This window comes from Geotrypetes seraphini, chromosome 2 (assembly GCF_902459505.1).
Source record: "Geotrypetes seraphini chromosome 2, aGeoSer1.1, whole genome shotgun sequence".
Taxonomy (NCBI): domain Eukaryota; kingdom Metazoa; phylum Chordata; class Amphibia; order Gymnophiona; family Dermophiidae; genus Geotrypetes; species Geotrypetes seraphini.
In genome coordinates, this window is record NC_047085.1 from 389,081,633 (window position 1) to 389,103,204 (window position 21,572).

At 47.2% G+C, this 21,572-nt stretch overlaps 1 protein-coding gene across 5 annotated transcripts in view; it reads right to left on the bottom strand.

Annotated features, from left to right (window-relative positions):
- Nucleotides 1–21,572, bottom strand: part of TAX1BP1 (Tax1 binding protein 1) — a 256,118-nt gene that overhangs the window by 161,147 nt on the left and 73,399 nt on the right. For all 5 annotated transcript variants that reach the window (XM_033930769.1, XM_033930766.1, XM_033930767.1 and 2 more), the window contains exons 8-10: nt 13,404–13,589; nt 1,689–1,943; nt 905–1,054 (exon numbers count right to left, since the gene is read on the bottom strand). In XM_033930769.1, the coding sequence (XP_033786660.1) occupies nt 905–1,054; nt 1,689–1,943; nt 13,404–13,589 (591 nt within the window). The remainder of the gene's footprint in view (nt 1–904; nt 1,055–1,688; nt 1,944–13,403; nt 13,590–21,572) is intronic.

A 21,572-nucleotide genomic window follows, 5' to 3' on the forward strand; every position in this document is an offset into this window, starting at 1 on the left:
TCATACACAGACATGTCAAACAATGATTTTTATTGCTATTAACTTCCGCAGCACCTGACCATGATAATATGCAATTTTTCAAGTCCGCCTGCATTTTATTTAAAGGCACCTGGTTTCCTAAGGTCTTTATTGCAACCTCACTATTGGGATGCCCTAATTTCCATGTTCTGGTGATATCCTTCCAAGATACATTGGGTCGAGCAATTGTTTGCCTTCCCCCAGTTTCTAGTTTAATAGCTGCTCTCTCTCTCCTTTTAAATGTTGATGCCAATTGCTTGGTTCCACTCTGGTTAATGTCATACCCATCTTTTCATACCCATCTTACCCTCCCTTGCCCGCCCTGTAATGAAACTCTGGACCACAATGAACTGTGTATTTTAAGTTCACTGGAAGACAGCTCCCCTCCATCAACACTCAGCCCCAGCACATTTCCCCCACCTCCCCATCCTTTCCTGACCTCACTCTATAGCCACATCTCCTCTTCTGGGTCAATGAGAACATTAGAGGCACTGGCTCTGTCCACCAGCCTGCAAAACCCTTGAAATACCCAAGTCTTGTAAAGAGGTACACACATATGAACCCCACTTGTCTCCAAAAGACATATACCAAGTTCTTGACACTAAGCATATTATATAGATATGTTTTCCTTTCAGCTAATAGTTGCAACTTTAAAACTAAAAAAAGGAATTCACAGGATACCACCTATGTACACCTTAATGGTCTTTTGTGATGCACAGACTTTCATTTTGCTTGTTAGCTTCCAGTTTCTTACTAATGTAATAGAAGGAACTTTTTAAAAAAAGATTTCTAAAAGAGTTTCTTTGCAACACAACACAAAATCTGAACTCTCTTCCTTCTCTCTCTCCCCAAAAAAGAGAACTTAAGATTGTGCAGAAATACTCACAGATTGCTCGGTCAGTTTTGTCACTTGTTTTTGGAGTTTTTGACATTCTTTAAATTTTTCCTTATAATGATCTGCAGCCATCTGAAGTCTGAGTTTGAGATCTTCTACCTCCTTGCGCATCTCCTGCTCAGTTGTGCTATTTGCCATTTCCTTTAAAGAAAGGTCAACTGTGGTTTTAAACAAATACTGGAGTATTTCTACTGTAGCTGTATAATTCAGGAAGACAGATATTTGTGAACAAAAATTCAAGCCCTTTTACCTCTGCTAAAAGGTGTTTTCAGAGAAGGCCTTTTCTCTTCCTGGTCAGGCTAAAAACACTTGAAATAAACTAGTATGGCAACCTTTGGTACAGAGAGCTGTTTCTTCTAGACAAAGCTTTAATAAGCATGCTGAGGTTTGTAAGAAATAGCATACTATCCTCTGACAGTCTGCAATTTCCCAGAAAATGACATACAGATCTCAGAGAAGTAAGGAGTCTCCATCACTAGAGCCAGTTGCATAACTGTTCTAATTCAGAGAGTTGTACCTTAGGACCTCCTGAAACATTTAAGATCTGTCAAATGGACTACCAGCAAATTAAGAACTACATAACATTTTACATGGTATCGTCCAATTTATTTTGTGTGAACATGGTGGTCCTCTCCATCAAGCTTTCTACTAAGTTGTTCATTTGACAAACTTTGAAATCACAATGACACAGGATGGTTCTTCAGTGCTAAATGCAGGTTTTTTTGTGTACAGTGCTTGGCAGTTCACCTTTGAATGGCAGACACTACACACCTACCTGTTCATTTTTCACAGCTGTGGCTTGCACCTTCTGCAACTGAGATTCGCGTAATATAAGTTCAGTCAGAGCATCAGATAGCTGTTTCTTCACATTTTCATTTTCTAGTCGGGCATTATGCAGGTCTGCCATGGTCTTATCTCTCACATTTACTGCATCACTGAGCTCTTGGGTCAGCAACACAGTTTCCTGTCTGTTGGCCTGAATCTGATCCTCAGCTTTGCGGAGTTGTTCCTTCAGAAAACCATGATCCTCCTAACAAAATAACAAAAGTAGGAATAAATTTTACTACCTGTTAAATGCTTATATTCATTCCCAAACATACATGTAAACAAAACAATATGTACCACACAATAGATGAACAATTTCCTTTTGTACTATAGATCAAATTCTAGAAGCTCAACTTAAGAATTAAATTTTATCTTGTAATGTCTGTTATGTACAATCAGTTGAATGCTTGCACATACAACTCCAGTTACAATTTTTGTTCACATTTTTTTAACCATCTGTTGCCTGCTGCTTCTAAACTGTTTTGCTCTAGAAAACATCATCAGGTCCAACAGTGCTCAGCACTTTTCTCTTTTGATAAGATTAGAGTTTCATTCAGTTACAGTACCAGAAATCACATTTACCTGTGCGACTCATCTTCTACCAACCTCGCTACGCTCATGTCACCCCTCTCCTTAAGTTACTTCACTGGCTCCCTATCTACCATCGCATACAGTTCAAGATCTTATTGCTGACCTACAAGTGTGTTCATTCTGCTGCCCCTCAATACCTCTCCTCGCTTCTCTCTCCTTATACACCTTCCAGAGAACTCCAATCCTCAGTTAAGTCACTCTTAGCGTTACCCTTCTCCTCCACTGCCAATTCCAGACTTCATTCCTTTCATCTAGCTGCCCCTATGCCTGAAATAAATTACCCAAGTTTGTCCATCAAGCCCCTTCCCTTGTTTAAAAGCAGACTGAACAAACCCACCTTTTTGATATAGCTTTCAATCCTTAACCCTACCCCTCTGCCCTTCAACCCAACCCACTGATTAACCGTTCCCCTTAACTGTATCCATGACATCCTGTTTGTCTGTCTTGTCTGTTTAGATTGTAAGCTCTTTCGAGCAGGGACTCTTTTCTTACTCTTTGTGACTCTGTGCAGCGCTGAGTGCATCTGATAACGCTATAGAAATAATTAATATCAGTAGTAGTAGAACAGTGTTCTTCAACCTTTTTACATCTATGGACCGGCAGAAATAAAAGAATTATTTTGTGGACCGGCATTGGTCTTGCAGACCAGCAGTTGAAGAACACTGAGCTAAGTTGTGGGCCATCTGGAAGCCTTCCCTCTGATGTTGTGACATCAGAGAAAAGGCTTCCAGTTCAGGCGCAGGATGTGCGTAGGAGCCGCTGCCCGTGGCTTTGTGCACTGAGTCAGTGAGGAAGAGGGAGCCGGCCCGAAGATAACGCCACATCAGTCGCACCGCGAACCAACAGTTGAAGAACACTATTTTGGGCCTGATGCACATGCCGACCCTGTGGACCGGCAGGAAATTTCTGTGGACCGGCACTGGTCCATAGACCGGTAGTTGAAGAACACTATAGTAGAATTTGACAGAGAGCTAGTGAAAGAAGGCATACCAATAGTACAGTTGCACTATAACATTCAAGTAGTGAAATTCTGCATGGGATATATAAAGAGTTAAGGAGACCTACAAGGCAACTGCTGTAGTACAGACGAGCCATGAACACAGCTGAAGGAGGTAACATGTATGAAACATCAAAGAGGGATGAATGGTGGGCTTCTACTGTTAAATCCCTGAGGCAACCGGTTAACGGTGAAACAAGGCTCTTGTTGGATGCGCAACAAGCATGGATTGTGACCAATAGCATTGCTGGGAGACGGCGTATCCCATGTTCCCTGAAGTTAAGTGAACAGCCTTCTTTTGTGTACCCTGTGCACAGTGGTGGGTTTAGGCCCAGTATGAGATGAACATTTACATTTGCAGGTGGAGTTTTTTATGCCCGTGATAATTAAAGTAGCAGCTTGTAATCCATGTGGATTGCTGCTGAAAAATTCACATATTTGAGGCTTTTTCTCCACTTTTTGTTATTTAATGTCAATCTCTAGAGGCTATCCCACCGCTAGCTAGTAACATTTAGATGCAGTTTTTGGATTTTTAAAATTTAAACATCTCTATCATATCTCCCCTCTCCCGCGTTTCCTCTAAAGTATACATATTGATATCTTTAAGTCTGTCACCATAAGCCTTATGATGAAGACTACGAACCATTTTAGTAGCCTTCCTCTGCACCGACTCCAACCTTTTTATACCTTTTTAAAGGTACGGTCTCCAGAACTGTATACAATATTCTGAATGAGTCTCACCAGTCTTACACAGAAGCATCAATACCTCCTTTTTCTACTGGCCATACCTCTTCCTATGAACCCTAGCATCTTTAGAGCTTTTGCCATCACCTTTTCAACCTGTCTACTTTAAGATCATCACAAGTCCTTCTCTTCTGTCATGCACATTTCTTCACCTCCTAAACTGTACCGTTCCTTCAGATTTTTGCAACCCAAATGCATGACCTTCCATTTCTTAGCATTAAATTTTAGCTGCCAAATTTCAGACCATTCTTCAAGCTTTACTAGGTCTTTCTTCATGTTATTCACACCATCCAGGGCGTCAACTCTATTGCAGATTTTGGTATCATCTGCAAAGAGGCAAATCTTACCTGACAGCCCTTCAGCAAAATCGCTTATAAAAATGTTAAAAAGAACTGGCCCAATGATACTTTTTCAGTTCAATCATTTGAGTGTTTCCCGATAAATCTAAAGAGACACAAAAGAGAAGAAAAGACTTCTTGATGTATAGACCAAGGGTCTTAGCTTTGGGTGCTTTTATTGTTTTGATATTTCCTGCTAAATGCTGCGTCTCATTAGAAGGGAAAAATTTCCTTTTCTTTTAAACAAAACAACTTAAGTTTATATACCGCATCCTCTCCATGAATATAGGGCTCGGCACGGTTTACAAGAGCTTAATAAAGGAAAAGAATAGCACATTGAGTTTGGTGGATTGAGAATAGGGGGGGAGGAGAGCGTTACGTTTTTGTGAAAAGACTGCTTTTCAGGTGCTTACAGAATAGTTGGAAGGAGACCTGAGTCCGCAGTGGGGTAGTAAGGTTATTCCAAAGCCCTATAATTCTGAAGAAGAGAGATTTTCCCAATTTTTCCGCATAGAGGATACCTTTTAGTGAGGGGAAGGAAAGTTTAACTTTTTGGGTGGGCCTGGTATTGTCGGGACTCGGGGAGTTCCAAGATAGAGGGATTAGAGGGAGGATGCCGTGTAGGATTTTAAAAGCTAGGCAGGAACATTTAAAATGAACCCTGGCGATTATTGGAAACCAGTGGAGTTTGGACAAAAGTGAGGAGACATGGTCAAATTTATGTCTTGCGAAGATCAACTTGGCCGCAGTGTTCTGAATTAGCTGAAATCTATGAAGACTCTTTTTGGTTAGACTAAGGTAGATGGAATTGCTGTAATCTAGTTTGGAAAGGATGATGGATTGAACAAGGACAGCAAAATGTTGTTGGCGGAAGCATCATCTTTCTTTCCTCAGCATGTGGAGGCTGAAAAAGCATGATTTTACCAGGGAGTTGAGATGGTTGGTGAAGGAAAGAGAAGAGTCGATGATGATGCCTAGAACTTTGCTTGAGAACTCAAGCTGCAACGTGGCGCCAGAGGGCAGTGCGAAGAGGGTGGGCAACTGTTCTAATTTTGGACCGAGCCAGAGAAGTTTCGTTTTGGCTCATTCAGTTTCATTTGAACAGAGAGAGACCAGGTTTGGAGTTTAGTTATACAGGCTGTTATGTTCTCAGAGAGGTTGGTATGGTTCGAGTCTGACTCGAGAAGGACAAGGATGTCGTCAGCATAAGTGTAGATTGTTTCAAGGGAAGATTGATGGAAGATTTTCAGGGAAGACATGTAGATGTTGAAGAGAATAGGGGACAGGGGTGATCCCTGTGGGACTCCACAGGTCGGTTTCCAAGGAGCGGACATGATGCCATTTGTGTTGACAGTGTAGGAGTGGGAACGTAAGAAGTTTGAGAACCATTCTAAGACTGTGGAGTCGATGCCTATCTCAGAAAGTTGATAAATTAGAATATCGTGGTGGATGACATCGAAAGCTGCAGAGAGATCGAATTGTAATAGGACAGCAAACTTATTGCGAGAGTGTAATTGTTGCACCTTTGAAATTAATGAGACCAGGAGGGACTCGGTGCTGAAGTTGGGTCTGAAGCCGTATTGGTAAGTTAAGAGAATGGAGAATCTCTCTAGGTAAGATGAGAGCTGGGTGGAAAAGATGGCCTCTAGCATTTTAGTCAGGAGAGGGATGTTTGCTATGGGACGGTAGTTAGAAGGAGAGGAAGGGTCAAGATCGGCTTTTTTCAGTAATGGGGACAAAGCAATATGTCCCATTTCTGCGGAGAATAGGCCTGATGTTAAAGCAGAGTTTATAAGTCCGGTAAGGGATGAGATGGCCTGTGTGGGAATATTCTCGTACAAGTAGGAAGGGAATGGATCTAGGGTACATTTGCAGGATTTCAGTTTGAGGCAGAGATTGGTGATCTGGTGTTCAGATACGAGTTCAAAAGAAGTCCAGGATCTGTCTGCTGGGATAGGGTTAGAGTCGTTAGGGGCCAGAGAGTTGTAGGAGACTGATAGAGGGAAGAAGCTTCTTATGGTAGTGATCTTTTCGTTGAAGAATTTTGCTAAGTCGTTTGCTTATGGGGAGGAGGGGGGAATGGTGGAGTCGTTTTCAGAAGTTAAGGAGCGCCAGATATTAAACAGCGTGGATCGGGAAATTTTATCACCAAAGTAGTTCTTCCTAGCTTTTTTTAGTACTGAGTTCTAAAACTTGATATTTTCCCTCCAGGATTGTCTGTCTGAAGGGGATTTGGATTTTTTTCATTTGCGCTTCAGTGCTCGACATTTCTGCTTCAGTTCTCTGTGGTACGAAAGATACCAAGGGGCTTTACGGGAGTAGGAGATGGATTTGGTAGATAAAGGGGCAAGAATGCAATAGGTAGTCTTGGAGAGGTTTATCCAGTTGTGCCAATTGGATTCTGGGTCGGTAGGCTTAGAATGGGAGGAAAGGTGATTGAGAAATTGGGACCAGAAGAGTTTGCGCGTGATTTTTTTGCGGAAGGTGATAGGATTTGTGTCACGGGGTGGAGATCCAAGGTGGGACATGAAGATGGGGAGGCAGAAAGAACCTAGAAAGTGATCAGACCAAGAGACATGTTCCCAACGAGAATCTTCGGCAGAGGTTTTGTGTTCGGTCAGGTCAAGGAAGCTGATGATGTCTAGTGTGTGCCCCTTTTCGTGGGTTGAGGAGGATGCAGAAGGGAAACCTAGAGAAGTGAGGAAATTGTTGAATTCGGTTGCATCCTTGCTGGTGATGTCATCAAGGTGGAGATTAATATCGCCAATGATTAATAGTCTCTGAAATTTTAGGAAGGCGCTTGTTATGGTCTCGAGGACGAGTTTGGAGGATTTATTCCAGGGGGTTGGTGGCCAGTATAGTAACAGGATAACTAATGGGTAGGGGTGGTGTTCGTCCTTGACTGAAGCAAGCATATATTCTAGAAGTGTGGCTGCCCTTTTTGAAGAGCTGAACGTCGAGGAATGATTTGTAGAGGAGTGCCAGGCCTCCTCCTTTCCGGTTTATTCTGGGAGAGAAGAGGCCATGGTAACCATAGAAGCAGAGTTTGTTTTGTGTGAATAGATCATCTTTTTCGATCCATGTTTCTGTGATGCAGAAATCCAGGATCTGAGTCAGCAAGTAGGTCCTTTAATATTTGGGTCTTGTTGCAAGCAGATCTAGCGTTACAATAGAGTGTTGGGACTGGGGTGAGAGAGTCAGAGGTGAGGTTGGGTAGATTGGCAGGAGGAACGGGTTTTAGAGAGGAAAAGTTGACTCCTCGGAGGTATTTTTTGAAGGGGTGATTTCTGGTGCGCACTAGCACGGGGATTCTGAGGCCAGGGCAAATATTATTGATATTTGTGGAGTCGAGTAGATTGGGGGGGGGGGGAAGAGGGTTCAGGCAGAGAATAGTGTTGGTAAATGAGCAGAGTAAGAGAAGAAGAGGCCAAAAGGGTGGCTTCATGGTGAGATCTAGGAGAACCAATAAGAGGACTGTGGCAGAACCTGATTGTTTATCATGTGGGGATCTGGAATTAGAGACTAGGATCTTGTTGGGTATTTGATAGTAGATGTCTTAGGACTTGTTTGAATTTCTGAATAGTGGCTTAAAACAGAAAAAGAACTTAGCACTGTGGCTTAAAATGTGTCTAGTAGGATGCAAGATGTAGGCGGAGGTAAAGTTTAGCAGCTGAATGCTTCTAGTAACTATGCACCTAAATTACATCTAGTAGGACTATGCACCTAAATTACATCTAGTAGGACGAATGGAGATAGAAACTAAATCAGATGAAAATTTAGTGTCCAATTGCTTCTAGTAAGAGCGAATTGACCTAAAAGACAGTCGCTTCTGGTAAGACATGTAAGATAAAAACTAGTAAGATAAAACTTAAAGAACACTTAGCATCTAAATTGCTTCTGGTAAGAGAAAGCTTGAGGAACACTTAGCATCTAAATTGCTTCTGGTAAGAGAAAACTTAGCGCCCAATTGCTTCTAGAAACAGCAAATAGACTTATAAGACTGTCGCTTCTGGCAAGACTTTGAAACTGGTAAGGACACTAAGCAACTAACTTGTTTCTGGGTAAGACAAAACATGAAGAACACTTAGCATCTAATTACTTCTGGTAAGATAAAACTTGAAGAACATTTGGCGTCAATTGCTTCTGGTAAGATAAAACTTAAGGAACACTTAGCAACTAAATTGCTTCTGGTAAGGCAGAAAGGAGGAGAAGTTTAAATCCTGCAGAAGAGCAGGAATGGTGGTCTGTCAGCCCTGGACACAGGGCAGAAGAAGAGTGAGCTGGGTGGGCGGAGTCAGGCCCAATGTCGACGCTGTGCTGCAGAGTCGGGCTGAGGAAGGAGGGACAAAATGGAAGCCTTCTCCTCCTTCCTCTGCCTGCAGAAGAGCAGGAACGGTGGTCTGTCAGCCCTGGACACAGGTCAGAAGAAGAGTGAGTCAGGTGGGCGGAGTCAGGCCCGATGTCAACGCTGTGTTTATTGGTTCAATAGTGTCACCCGCATTTTAATGAATTGGCTATCTGGGGGGAGGTTGTTCTCCTATGATGTCCTTGTGATATTATAACATTATTTCTTATTTTTCATTTCTTTGTTCTTGGATCACAAATTGTGGACTAAATAATTAATTATGACTTCCTAGAATGTTTTTGAGTTGTACTGGCTGAGCGTTGCTCGACCATCGACTGGAATTTTTTTTTTTTTTTTAATCTGTGTTCAAGTAGATTTACTTGTTTATATTTTGAAAATCTGAAATAAATTAAAAAGAACAGAACCTTGAGGCACACATTGGTAACATCCCTTTCCTCAGAACGATCTCCATTGCCCACTACCCTCTGCTGTCTTCCACTTAACTAGTTCTTGACTCAGCCCGTCACTTTGGGGCCTATCCCAAGAGCACTCAGTATATTTATTAGACATCTGTGTGGTACATTGTCAAAGGCTTTGCTAAAATCTAAATACACCACATCTGGCGCACTCACTCTTGAAAAGCTGGGACCACCAATAGTCATCCCTGTCCCCCAAGGAAATCTTGCTATCCTCCAGGTCCCTTCTGGGAGATGCAGCAGGATCTGAAAGGCTGATAGATGACCATGAGTGTGTCTCCCAGGCTGCATATCCCCTACACATATAACTCTCGCCACCCCCCCCCCCCACCCCACTCCCCAATGAAGAAATATAACTCAGCTGGTTTTAAGAAGGGTTTGGACAATTTCCTGGAGGAAAAGTCCATAATCTGTTATTGAGAAAGACATGGAGCAAGTCACTGCTTGCCCTGGATCAGTAACATGGAATGTTGCTACTCTTTGGGTTTTGGTCAGGTACTAATGACCTGGATTGGCCATTGTGAGAATGGGCTACTGGGCCTGATGGATCTTTGATCTGACCCAGTATGGCTATTGTTATGTTCCCCCTCAAAGCTCCCAAATTTGTGCCTCTTGTGGATGTTTACCTCCTCTGGCCGGCTTTCTCCTCCCAGTCACACTTTGCAATACCACGGCCGCTGGTTCCTGCACGCAGCTTGCAGCTGACCTGGAAGTGAGGTTAAGTCAGCTGTGAGCTGCATGCAGGAATCAGTGGCCGTTATGTATGGGGAAGAGAGAGATGTATAGGGAAGAGTGATGAGAGGGAGAAATGTTGGATGTGGTGGTGGAGAGGGAACAGTGGGACGGATGGAGAGAGAACGTAAGTGTAAACCTATCTTTTCTTTCTATTTAACTACAGTACTTTATTTTGAGGACCGTTTTTTTAATGTTCTTTAATGCTTTTATAGACTGTGTACTGTACAGGATCCGAGTTACATACAAATTCAACTTAAGAACGGTTTAAAACAACAGAACTCATTCTTAACCTGGGGACTGCCTGTACCTCGAAGAGAAAGGATAAAGAACACAGCAGGATACTAAAAATAGTAGTTTAATAACAGAACAGAGAAGAAAAGGCACAAAGGTTATTAGCAGAAATATACATTAGAACAGTGTTTTTCAACCTTTTTACACCTGTGTATCGGCAGAAATAAAAGAATTATTTTGTGGACCGGTAAACTACTAAGACTAAATTTAAAAACCCCATTTCAGCCCCATCTCCACGAGCTCGGTCACCTCAGTAACTATAGAAAAATAGACAAATATAGTGCAAAATATAGACAGCAGATATAAATTCTCAAAACTGACACATTTTGATCACTAAATTGAAAATAAAATCATTTTTCCTACCTTTGCTGTCTGGTGATTTCATGAGGCTCTGGTTGCATTTCCTTCTGTCTGTGTATCCTTTCTTTTATTTCTTTCTTTCTTTCTGCACTCAGGCCCGAGAATTGTCCCTTTCTATTCCCTCCCTCTTTCCTTCCTATGTCTTTAGTGCTCCCGGTGCCTCCTTCCCAAATCCTTAGTGCCCCTTCCTATGTCTTTAGTGCTCCCAGTGCCTCCTTCCCATGTCCTTAGTGCCCCTTCCTGTCTTTAGTGCCCCCAGTGCATCCTTTCCATGTCTTTAGTGCCCCCAGTACCTCCTTCCTATGTCCCCCTCACTGCCTTCCAGACTTTGTCCCACCCCCACCCCTGAAGCCAGCCTGCCTATCGGTCCACCTCCCTGGCCAAAGCCAGCCTGCTTGCCTGCCTATCTCCTTCCCTCCCTGCCGCATTTAAAAAAAAAAGCCTCCCTCCTTCCTTTCCCCGGTTCGCTGCTATCTTATCGCCCTGCTGCTGCTACTGCTAAAGCCGACACGAAGTCTTCTTTCTGACGTCAATTCTGACGTCGGAGAGGACATTCTGGGCCAGCCAGGCAGCGATTGGTCAGAATTACCTTTGACAAGGTACCCCATGAACGCCTACTTCGGAAACTAAAGAACCATGGGGTGGAAGGAGACGTACACAGATGGATCAGGAATTGGTTGGCGGGCAGAAAGCAGAGGGTAGGAGTGAAGGGCCACTACTCAGACTGGAGGAAGGTCACGAGTGGTGTTCTGCAGGGGTCGGTGCTTGGACTGCTGCTATTCAATGTATTTATAAATGATCTAGAAACGGGGACGAAGAGCGAAGTAATAAAATTCGCAGATAACACCAAGCTATTCAATGGAGCTAGGACTAAAGAGGACTGCAAAGATTTACAAAGGGACCTAAACAAACTAGGGGAGTGGGCGACAAGATGGCAGATGAAGTTCAATGTAGAGAAATGCAAAGTCTTACACGTAGGAAACAGAAACCTGAGGTACAGCTACACAATGGGAGGGCTGTTATTGAGTGATAGTTCCCAAGAAAGGGACTTGGGGGTAATAGTGGACATGACAATGAAGCCATCGGCACAATGCACAGCGGCTGCTAAGAAAGCAAATAGAATGCTAGGAATAATCAAGAAGGGTATTACAAGCAGAACGAAAGAAGTTATCCTGCCGTTGTATCGGGCGATGGTGCACCCGCATCTGGAATACTGCGTCCAATATTGGTTGCCGTACCTAAAGAAGGATATGGCGATCCTCAAGAGGGTTCAGAAGAGAGCAACACGTTTGATAAAAGGTATGGAAAACCTTTCATACGCTGAAAGATTAGAGAGACTGGGGCTTTTATCGCTGGAGAAGCGGAGACTTAGAGGGGATATGATAGAGACTTATAAGCTCACGAAGGGCATAGAGAAAGTGGGGAGGGACAGATTCTTCAAACTTTTGACAACTACAAGAACGAGATGGCATTCCGAAAAATTAAAAGGAGACAGATTCAGAACCAATGCTAGGAAGTTCTTCTTCCAATGGGTGGTGGACACCTGGAACGCGCTTCCAGAGGGAGTGATAGGACAGGGTACGGTATTGGAGTTCAAGAAGGGATTGGACAATTTTCTGAAGGAAAAGGGGATAGAAGGGTATAGATAGAGGGCTAGTATACAGGTCCTGGACCTGATGGGCTGCCGCGTGAGCGGACAATATTGGATTTCAAGAAGGGATTGGACAATTTTCTGAAGGAAAAGGGGATAGAAGGGTATAGATAGAGGGCTAATATACAGGTCCTGGACCTGATGGGCCGCCGCATGAGCGGACTGCTGGGCATGATGGACCTCAGGTCTGACCCAGCAGAGGCACGGCTTATGTTCTTAAGACTTCCTGTCGGCTTTAGCAGCAGCAGGGCGGTAAGATAGCAGCAGACTGGGTGAAAGGAAGGAGGGAGGCTTTTTTTTTTTTTGCACAACAAGTATGGACAGGAAATGATTGCTTGTCCCATTGTCCCCGAGCACAGCTTCGGGACTCTGTCCCTGAAAACGGGACATTTCGTCGTCCCGAAGCTGTGTGTGGGGACAACGGGACAGGAGGTCTGAAAACGGGACCTATGGGCACCTTAATCTTGCCGGCCCTGTGTGGCCCGGCAGAAATTTCCTGCGGACCGACACCAGTCCGCAGACCGGCGGTTGAAGAACAGTGCATTAGAACATGGTGCTAAACTGGCTTTGCACACTCGTAGAATAAAGAACAGTAAAGAAACAAATATTAGACAGTCCTGGATGAGATTAAGGGCCAGATTCATTAAGCCTTTTCATGAGAATCTCAGAGAGGGTAGGAGCCAGAAGGCCTTGAGCATGCGCAGATGCTCAAGGCTCCACCAGCAGCCCAGCATAGAACATCAGCGGCAGGCTCTTTCAGCACCGGCACACATATGTCCTGTGGGTTGGTGCGTGCCGGTGTCCACTGGAGGTAAGGGTTTGGGGATGGGCCACAGGAGGAAAGAAGCCGGTTCCTAGGGTAGGGTGGTGTGGAAGCGAGCAGCACCAGTGGCCTCGGGGAGAGGGGGGGGGCTGTTGAAACGAATCATCTGAGTTTCCCTTACTTTCAATGGGGAAATTCACTTTGATACACGAGCGCTTTGATTTACGAGCATGCTTCTGGAACAAATTATGCTTGCAAACCAAGGTACCATTGTACTTAACTTGGTTATAAATTTCCTCACTGTTATTCTATAAACTGCTCAGTACTCAAGAAAAGCCTTATAAGAGCCAGGAATGACTCCTAATAGCCCCTACCTTGTTTGAGGAATTACAAAGGAGATCCTTCTGCAGTTTTTCTTTATCAACCAGACAGAGCTGCAGCCTTCCAACCTCATCTTCATAGAGGGCTATCTTGTTTTCTTTGCTTGCATCCAAGCTCTTTAATGTCTGCACCTCAGTTACTAACTTGGTGTTCTCTATTTCTGTGTTTTTCAGGTGGATCTATAACAACACGCATAGGTTTTAGACACCCATCACAACTTAAACAGTATTTGCTTATTCATGCAAGCCATATCTTCTACTTAAATTTAAGGATTAAAAAAAAGTATTTTCTGGAACTTCAGTATGAAATAGCTATCTTTTAACTCATAAAATATTCTCAATTGCATACACTTAATCATATTTTTGTAACATCTTGCTCTGTTCAACTAACTATATACAGAAACAAAGATAACTCAGGTATCTAAAAGATTCAATATAAAAATCAAGTGATGGGGCAACTTAAAACTAATTTGGCTGCCAGTTTTTCACTAGTGAACTATCGAGCTAAAGATCGGTAAAGAAAGAAAAAGAGAACAAAATACTATAAAGCCACTGCCTCCAATTAAATGACATTAAAAAACTACACTTCCCCCTCCGTATTCGCGAATTCCATATCTACGGATTCACTTATTCGCGGTTTTAAACACAAAAATGCATTTTTGTTTTTCAGGCTCTTTTAAGCCCTGTAAGCCCCCCCTTAAGCCTTACCTGGTGGTCTAGTGGGATTTCGGGGCAGAAGTGATCTTCCCACGCTCCTGCCCCGTGCAGGTCGCTCACAGGAAATGGCTCGAGAGACTACGGGAACTCAAAGCAGCCATTTCCTCATGGCGATCTGCACGGGGCAGGAGCGTAGGAAGATCGCTCTTGCCCCGAAAGCTCTCTAGACCACCAGATAAGGCCGGGAAGGCGGCAGGGAGGTGGAGGTGGGTCAGAGCCGGATAATCGCGGTTTTTCACCATTCACGGTCCGGCTCTGCCCTTATCCCCTGCGAATAACGAGGGAGAAGTGTAGATACTTTATGAGATGCAAGAAGATGGATGTCTACTGAAGAATTTTATCTTGACCCTTTTCCCCAAAAGGTATAGTTTTCACAACTGATAAATTAGGCACTGATTGAAAATGAGCTGCTTTCTGCAACTTTGATACATTTGTACGATGGCCTACTTGCCACCCAAGCAGCAAAATTAGACCACCACCTCTCCAACCTGCTGATCCCAACACCCGACTACAAAACCTTCAGGAAAGAATTAAAAGCACAGTTACTTACCGTAACAGGTGTTATCCAGGGACAGCAGGCATATATTCTCACATGTGGGTGACGTCATCTACGGAGCCCCGGCGCGGACAGCTTTTCAAGCAAACTTGATTAAAGTTTCAAGTTTGCACACTGCACCACGCATGTGCGTGCCTTCTCGCCCACTAGAGGGCGCATCCCACCTCGTGGTCCTCAGTTCCATAACTAGCAAGGAAGCCATCCCCGGGGAGGCGGGCGGGTTGTGAGAATATATGCCTGCTGTCCCTGGATAACACCTGTTACGGTAAGTAACTGTGCTTTATCCCAGGACAAGCAGGCATGATATTCTCACATGTGGGTGACCTCCAAGCTAACCAAAAAAGGGCAGGTGGGAGGATGGCAATTTAGGAAAACAGATTTTGCAAAACTGACTGGCCAAACCGGCCGTCATTCCTGGATAAAGTGTCCAGGCAGTAATGAGAGGTGAATGTATGAACCGAAGACCAAGTGGCAGCCTTGCATATGTCCTCCATCGGAGTGGATCGGAGGAAAGCTATCGAAGCTGCCATCGCTCGGACCTTGTGCCCCGTGACTCGACCCGGGGGAGGAAGGCCGGCCTGAGCGTAGCAAAAGGAAATGCAAGCGGCCAACCAGTTAGACAGAGTGCGCTTGGAAACTGGGTGCCCTAATCGATTGGGATCGAAGGACAAAAACAATTGAGGAACCTTCCGATGAGGCCTGGTGCGTTGAAGATAAAATGCCAACGCCCTCTTACAGTCAAGCGTGTGAAGCGCCGTCTCGCCCGGATGGGAGTGGGGCTTCGGGAAGAACACAGGAAGGACAATGGACTGATTGAGGTGGAAGTCAGAAACAACTTTAGGTAAAAACTTAGGATGGGTGCGGAGGACCACCTTGTCGTGATGAAAGACAGTGAAAGGAGGGTCCGCAACCAAGGCTTGCAACTCCCCAATCCGCCTGGCGGAGGTGAGGGCAATCAGAAACACCGCCTTCCAAGTCAGAAATTTCAAGAGGGACTTGTTGAGTGGCTCAAAAGGGGGTTTCATCAGTTGAGCCAGAACTACATTCAAATTCCACACGACAGACGGAGGCTTAAGAGGGGGGCAAACCCTGAGTAACCCTTTCATGAAGCGTGTCACCAAGGGATGGAGTGACAGCGGGCGTCCCTCCAGAGGTTGGTGGAAAGCGGAAATCGCACTGAGATGAACCCGCACCGAAGTGGTTTTCAAGCCGGAGCGCGACAAATGAAATAAATATTCTAAAACCGAGGATACCGGAACTGATACCGGATCCAGGTGAAAAGACGAACACCAGGTGGAAAACCTGGTCCATTTCTGCGCATAGCAAAGCCTCGTCGAGATCTTGCGGGAGGCTTCCAACACCTCCTTCACCGATTGAGACAGGTCCGGAGGAGTCAGGGAACAAGAAACCAGGCTGTCAGGTGCAATGACTGCAGATTTGGATGTAACATGGATCCTTGACTCTGAGACAGCAGAGAAGGAGAGACAGGCAGGGGAAGAGGCTCTCTGGCACTGAGCTGGAGCAGCAGGGAGAACCAGTGCTGACGCGGCCATCGAGGTGCTATGAGAATCATCGTGGCCGTGGACGATTTTAGGTGTACCAACGTTCGCATGATCAGAGGGAACGGAGGGAATGCATACAGGAACCTCCCTTCCCAGTCGAGTAGGAAGGCATCCGCTTCCAGACGGTCCTGCGAGTACATCCGAGAACAATATAGTGGTAGTTTGTGTGTCTCCGGAGAGGCAAACAGATCCACCTGTGGCGTTCCCCAGCGAGCGAAAACCTCGCGTAGAACAGCTGAGTGTAGAGTCCACTCGTGCGGTTGCAGAAGTCGACTCAGTTTGTCCGCCAGGCAATTCCGTTCTCCTTGGATGTAGACCGCCCGGAGGAAGATGTTCCGGGAGGCCGCCCACTCCCAGAGGCGAAGAGCTTCGGAGCAGAGGGGCCATGACCCCGTTCCTCCCTGCTTGTTCACATAATACATTGCCACCTGATTGTCCGTGCGGACGAGGACCACTTGGTCCTGCAATATGTGAACGAAGGCTCGAAGTGCTAGGAAGATGGCTCGCAGCTCTAGCACGTTGATGTGACACTGACGGTCTTCTGCCGACCACAGGCCCTGCGTGCGAAGACCGTCGAGATGGGCTCCCCACGCGTACTCCGAGGAGTCCGTGGTCAGGACCTTGCGAAAGGGCGGAGTGCGAAACAATAGCCCCATGGACAGATTTGAAGAGTCTGTCCACCAACGCAGCGATTTCCGCAATGGCGGAGTTACCGAAATGAGGCGAGACACCGGGTCGCACTCCTGACGCCACTGGGACGCGAGGGTCCACTGAGGGATCCTCAGATGTAGCCTCGCAAACGGTGTGACATGTACCGTCGAGGCCATATGGCCCAGCAGCATCATCATGCGCTTGGCCGACACCTTCGACAGTTGAGAGACCTGGTGGCTCATCCGTACCAGGGCTTCCAACCGCTGGGTCGGCAGGTAGGAGCGTAGGCGCACCGTGTCCAGCACCGCACCTATGAATTGAAGAGACTGCGACGGCCTCAACTGAGACTTTGGAAAGTTTATCTCGAACCCGAGAGTTTGCAGGAAGGCAATAGACTGTCGGGTCGCTGAGATAACCCCCTCCCTGGTCGGGGCTTTGATGAGCCAATCGTCCAGGTAGGGGAACACGTGAAGTCCACGCGACCTGAGGGCTGCCGCAACCACCACCATGCACTTCGTGAATACTCGTGGGGACGCGGCCAGGCCGAAGGGCAGTACCCTGTACTGGAGGTGGAGGTCCCCCACCTGGAATCGTAAGAATCTTCGACAGGCGGGGTGCACCGGAACATGGGTGTATGCTTCCTTCAGGTCGAGGGAGCACATCCAGTCCCCTTCCTCCAAGAGGGGATACAGAACCGGGAGAGACAGCATTCGAAACTTCTCCCGGGCCAGGAATTTGTTGAGCTTCCTGAGGTCCAGTATGGGGCGCAGGTCCCCGGTCTTTTTTGGGACCAAGAAGTAGCGGGAGTAAAACCCCGTGCCCCACTGGTCCCTGGGGACCGGCTCGACCGCCCGAAGCTTCAAGAGGGCTTTGGCTTCGGTTATAAGGGTCGGTAGCTGCGAACGGTTGCAGGGGACTAAACTTGGGGGACTGTCCGGCGGCGAGGACACAAAGTTGAGCGAGTAGCCCTCGGAGACGATCCGGAGCACCCAAGCGTCTGAGGTAATCCCGGTCCATGCCTCCCGGAAGGACCGAAGACGGCCCCCGATAGGAAGGGGTTCTTGTGAAAGTGCGGAGGGGAACCCGCCCCGTCCGCTCAGCCCGTCAAAAGGAAGGCGCTGGCTTAGAAGGGCCCTGCGCCGGGGCTTGGGGTTGCCCCCCTCTGCCTCGCTGAGACGGACGTCTCGGAGGTGGTCTCGAGAAAGCCGGGGTCGACTTCTGAGGGTATCGGCGCGGCGGAGGCCGAAAGGGTTTCTGCGGCGGGGGCCTAGGTTTGGGGCGGACCAGGGATGCTAGAGAGCGCTCCTGTTCCGACAAGCGCTTGGTCGCCGCGTCCAATGACTCGTCGAATAACTCGGACCCCACACAAGGCAAGTCTGCCAGGCGTTCCTGCAGGTTTGGGTCCATGTCGAGGGTGCGAAGCCAGGCCAAGCGGCGCATGGCCACCGCGAGGGCCGACACCCTCGAAACCAGCTCAAAGGCGTCGTACACTGCATGGAATAGGTACAACCGCAATTGAGACAGGTTGGACATAAACTTGTCGAATCCTGCTCTTTGGGAGTCCGGTAACGAGTTTCGGTATTGAGGAAGGTCCTTCACCATACCACGCAAAAAGGAGGAAAAGGTGAAGGCGTAATTTAGAACCCTGGTGGCCATCAGGGAATTTGAATAGAGGCGACGGCCAAACTTGTCGAGGGTCCGCCCCTCCCTGCCTGGTGGAACCGCCGCAGAAACCCGTGAGGGCTGTGATTTTTTAAGAGCAGACTCCACCAGAAGGGACTGGTGTGAGAGCTGCGCCTTATCGAACCCTTTAGGGGGAATCGTCCTATACTTCGATTCCATTTTTGAAGGCACAGACGTGACTGTAAGAGGGTTTGACAAGTTCTTCAGCCAGGTTTGCAGAAGGACACTGTTGAGAGGGAGTCTAGGCACCTCCCTAGGAAGAGTGGGGAGGTCCTGTTCCTCCAAAAATTCTTTGGAATACCGAGAGCCTACCATCAGGTCAATCCCCAGGGCTTGGGCCATGTCCTGAACGAAGGATGAAAATGAGGACGGCCTAGCCTGGGGGGAGGGGGTTCTCGACCGCCCCACCGAGGAGAGGGGGGAGGCCTCATGGGAATAATGAGGGTCCCTAACCGATCCCGAATCCCAGGATCCCCTCTCGAGGGCCCTCGAGGGGGAAGGGGAAGTTATCCTCCTCGCAGAACCCTTGGGTGAGGACCCCGGGGTTCGTGGGACACTCTCCCGTTTCCTCGGCGAGGCGGCCCGGGAAGACTTCCCATGGGGTGAGCGGAGGAGCCTCGGGTTGTCGAGGCGCAGCTCCGACACCTGCAGCGCCTCGCCCCCGAACGACGAGGAACGGTCGCGCCGAGGGGAGCCTCGGGGCCGCTTGGACTTCCTCGATCGACGCCCCGTCCGAGGTCGCGTCGAGGGCGAGGCGTGTCTGGAAGACCCGGAGGAAGAGGAGGAAAGGCGGCGCACTCTGCGCAACTTTTCTTTGGGCCTTACACTGCGCTCAGGGGGTTCCCCCGAGGTCGAGGTCCGGGGCGGGGCCGAGACCGAGGTGAACGGGGCCACAGTACCCGAGACCGAGGTCGCCGAGGCCGGGGCTCCCGAGGGAGCCGAGGCCGGGGCCTCCGAGACCGAAGGCGCCCAGGCCGAGGTCGAGGCCGCCGGAACCGCAGCACGCTGCAACACTTCCAGGGCTCCGGACAGCTCCGATGAGATCAGAGCTCGGAGGAGGTCCTGGAAGGCCGGAATCCCCACGAAGGTGGGGAGTTCCGAGTCCGGGGCACACTCCCTGGAGGGCGACCTCGGTCTCGAGTATTCCCTCGGGGTGTGCGGAGTCGAGGTCCGATGCGGGGCCGGGGTCGACCCACCCGCCTTGGCCTGACTCGAGGATGGCTTCTTTGCTGAAGGGGATGGAACAGAGGACTTACCCGAAGCTTGCTTCACTGACGAGGCCTTCGAGGAAGAGGGCCGAGGCGAGGCCGAGGCCCCCGAGGACGCCGAGGCCGAGGTCAAGGCCGGGGCCGAAGCCGAGGCCGACGTCGAGGCCTTAGACGGCGCGTCGACGGCGAACAATTCGGCCATTCTTGCCTTACGGCGACGGAGGGCCCTGTTTTGGAAGGTAGCACAGCGATCACACGAGTCTGTCGGATGTTCGGGCCCAAGACAGACGATGCACCACCGGTGAGGGTCAGTGATGGAAAGCAACCTCTCACACCGGCTGCACTTTTTGAATCCCGTAACAGGACGGGACATCCACGAAGAAAAAGAAGAAGGCCGGGAACGTACCAACGTCCCGCGGCCACGGCTTCCGGGAGCCCCCGGAGGCCGACGAAAAACGAAAGACTTTTTTTTTTTTTTTTTTTTTTGAAAAGAAACGAAAGGAAAACAGCACCGCGAACTAATTCGAAGGGAAAAACAAACTAAACGCGGCAGCTAGAAGGCAAAAACACTGGAGCTCAGATCCACAGGGCTTTCTTGCTCCGCGGAAAAATTTGAACTGAGGACCACGAGGTGGGATGCGCCCTCTAGTGGGCGAGAAGGCACGCACATGCGTGGTGCAGTGTGCAAACTTGAAACTTTAATCAAGTTTGCTTGAAAAGCTGTCCGCGCCGGGGCTCCGTAGATGACGTCACCCACATGTGAGAATATCATGCCTGCTTGTCCTGGGATAAAACCAGGTTACTCAGGAAATTTGTAAAAACTAGCAAATGATCTAACTGACCTTTTCAATCTATCCTCGGATCCTAATGCTTCATCTAATTAATTATCTTGTCATTTTACTGGGTATGTCCAGATCACCTTTTTTGTAATCTGCCTAGAACCGCAAGGTATTGGCGGAAAAGACACTAATGTAATATAGGAAAGAGAATCCTAACAATGGAATATAAAAAGCATCAGTTTGCCTCTTATAACATTCCTTTTATTTTAGAAAGATGTCAAGACAGTTAAAACATTTTCACCGACATATCAGACAGATTCTTTATAAATATGCCCTAACCACCCTAAAATGAATTGAATAATCTGCACAGAGATTATATATATCCTATTCAGTATTAACTATAAGGACAATTCTATAACTAGGTGCATGTAAATACATAGAAAACCTGGCTTTTCTCAAAAAATGTAAGTCTCCCTCCAACTTAGGATTCAAGGAAACTCTTATATCTTGGCATCCCAAGTCCTCTAAATTTTCTTCACACTTCTACCTCTAACCCTCTGTTGTAGTTCCTTCCTATTTCTCCTACTGTAAACCGCGTCAAGCTCTACTAACGTGGAGATGATGCGGTATACAAACCTAAGAATTAGATCAGATTAGATTAGAAAAGTAGCACTTCTAAGCACAATCACTTTAAGTGCAATTCTATGAGAACGCTCGTAAGTGAAAGAGGGGCATAAACATAGCACAGTATAGAGGTGAAATTGGCGGGTCTCCCACTTATGCACATAACTTACAGAGAGGGATCATCAGATGCTTGGGCGGCCACATGCAAACGTACCTCACGGCATAGAAACATGACGGCAGATAAAAGCCAAATGGCCTATCTAGTCTGCCCAGTGGTATGCTTTAAGGATTTCATGCTGAAAGAGACGATTTTGACAGAAGCACGGAAAAAAGCTCCTTTTGAATGGAACACTTATCCCATTGAGATCTATCAAGACCTAGCA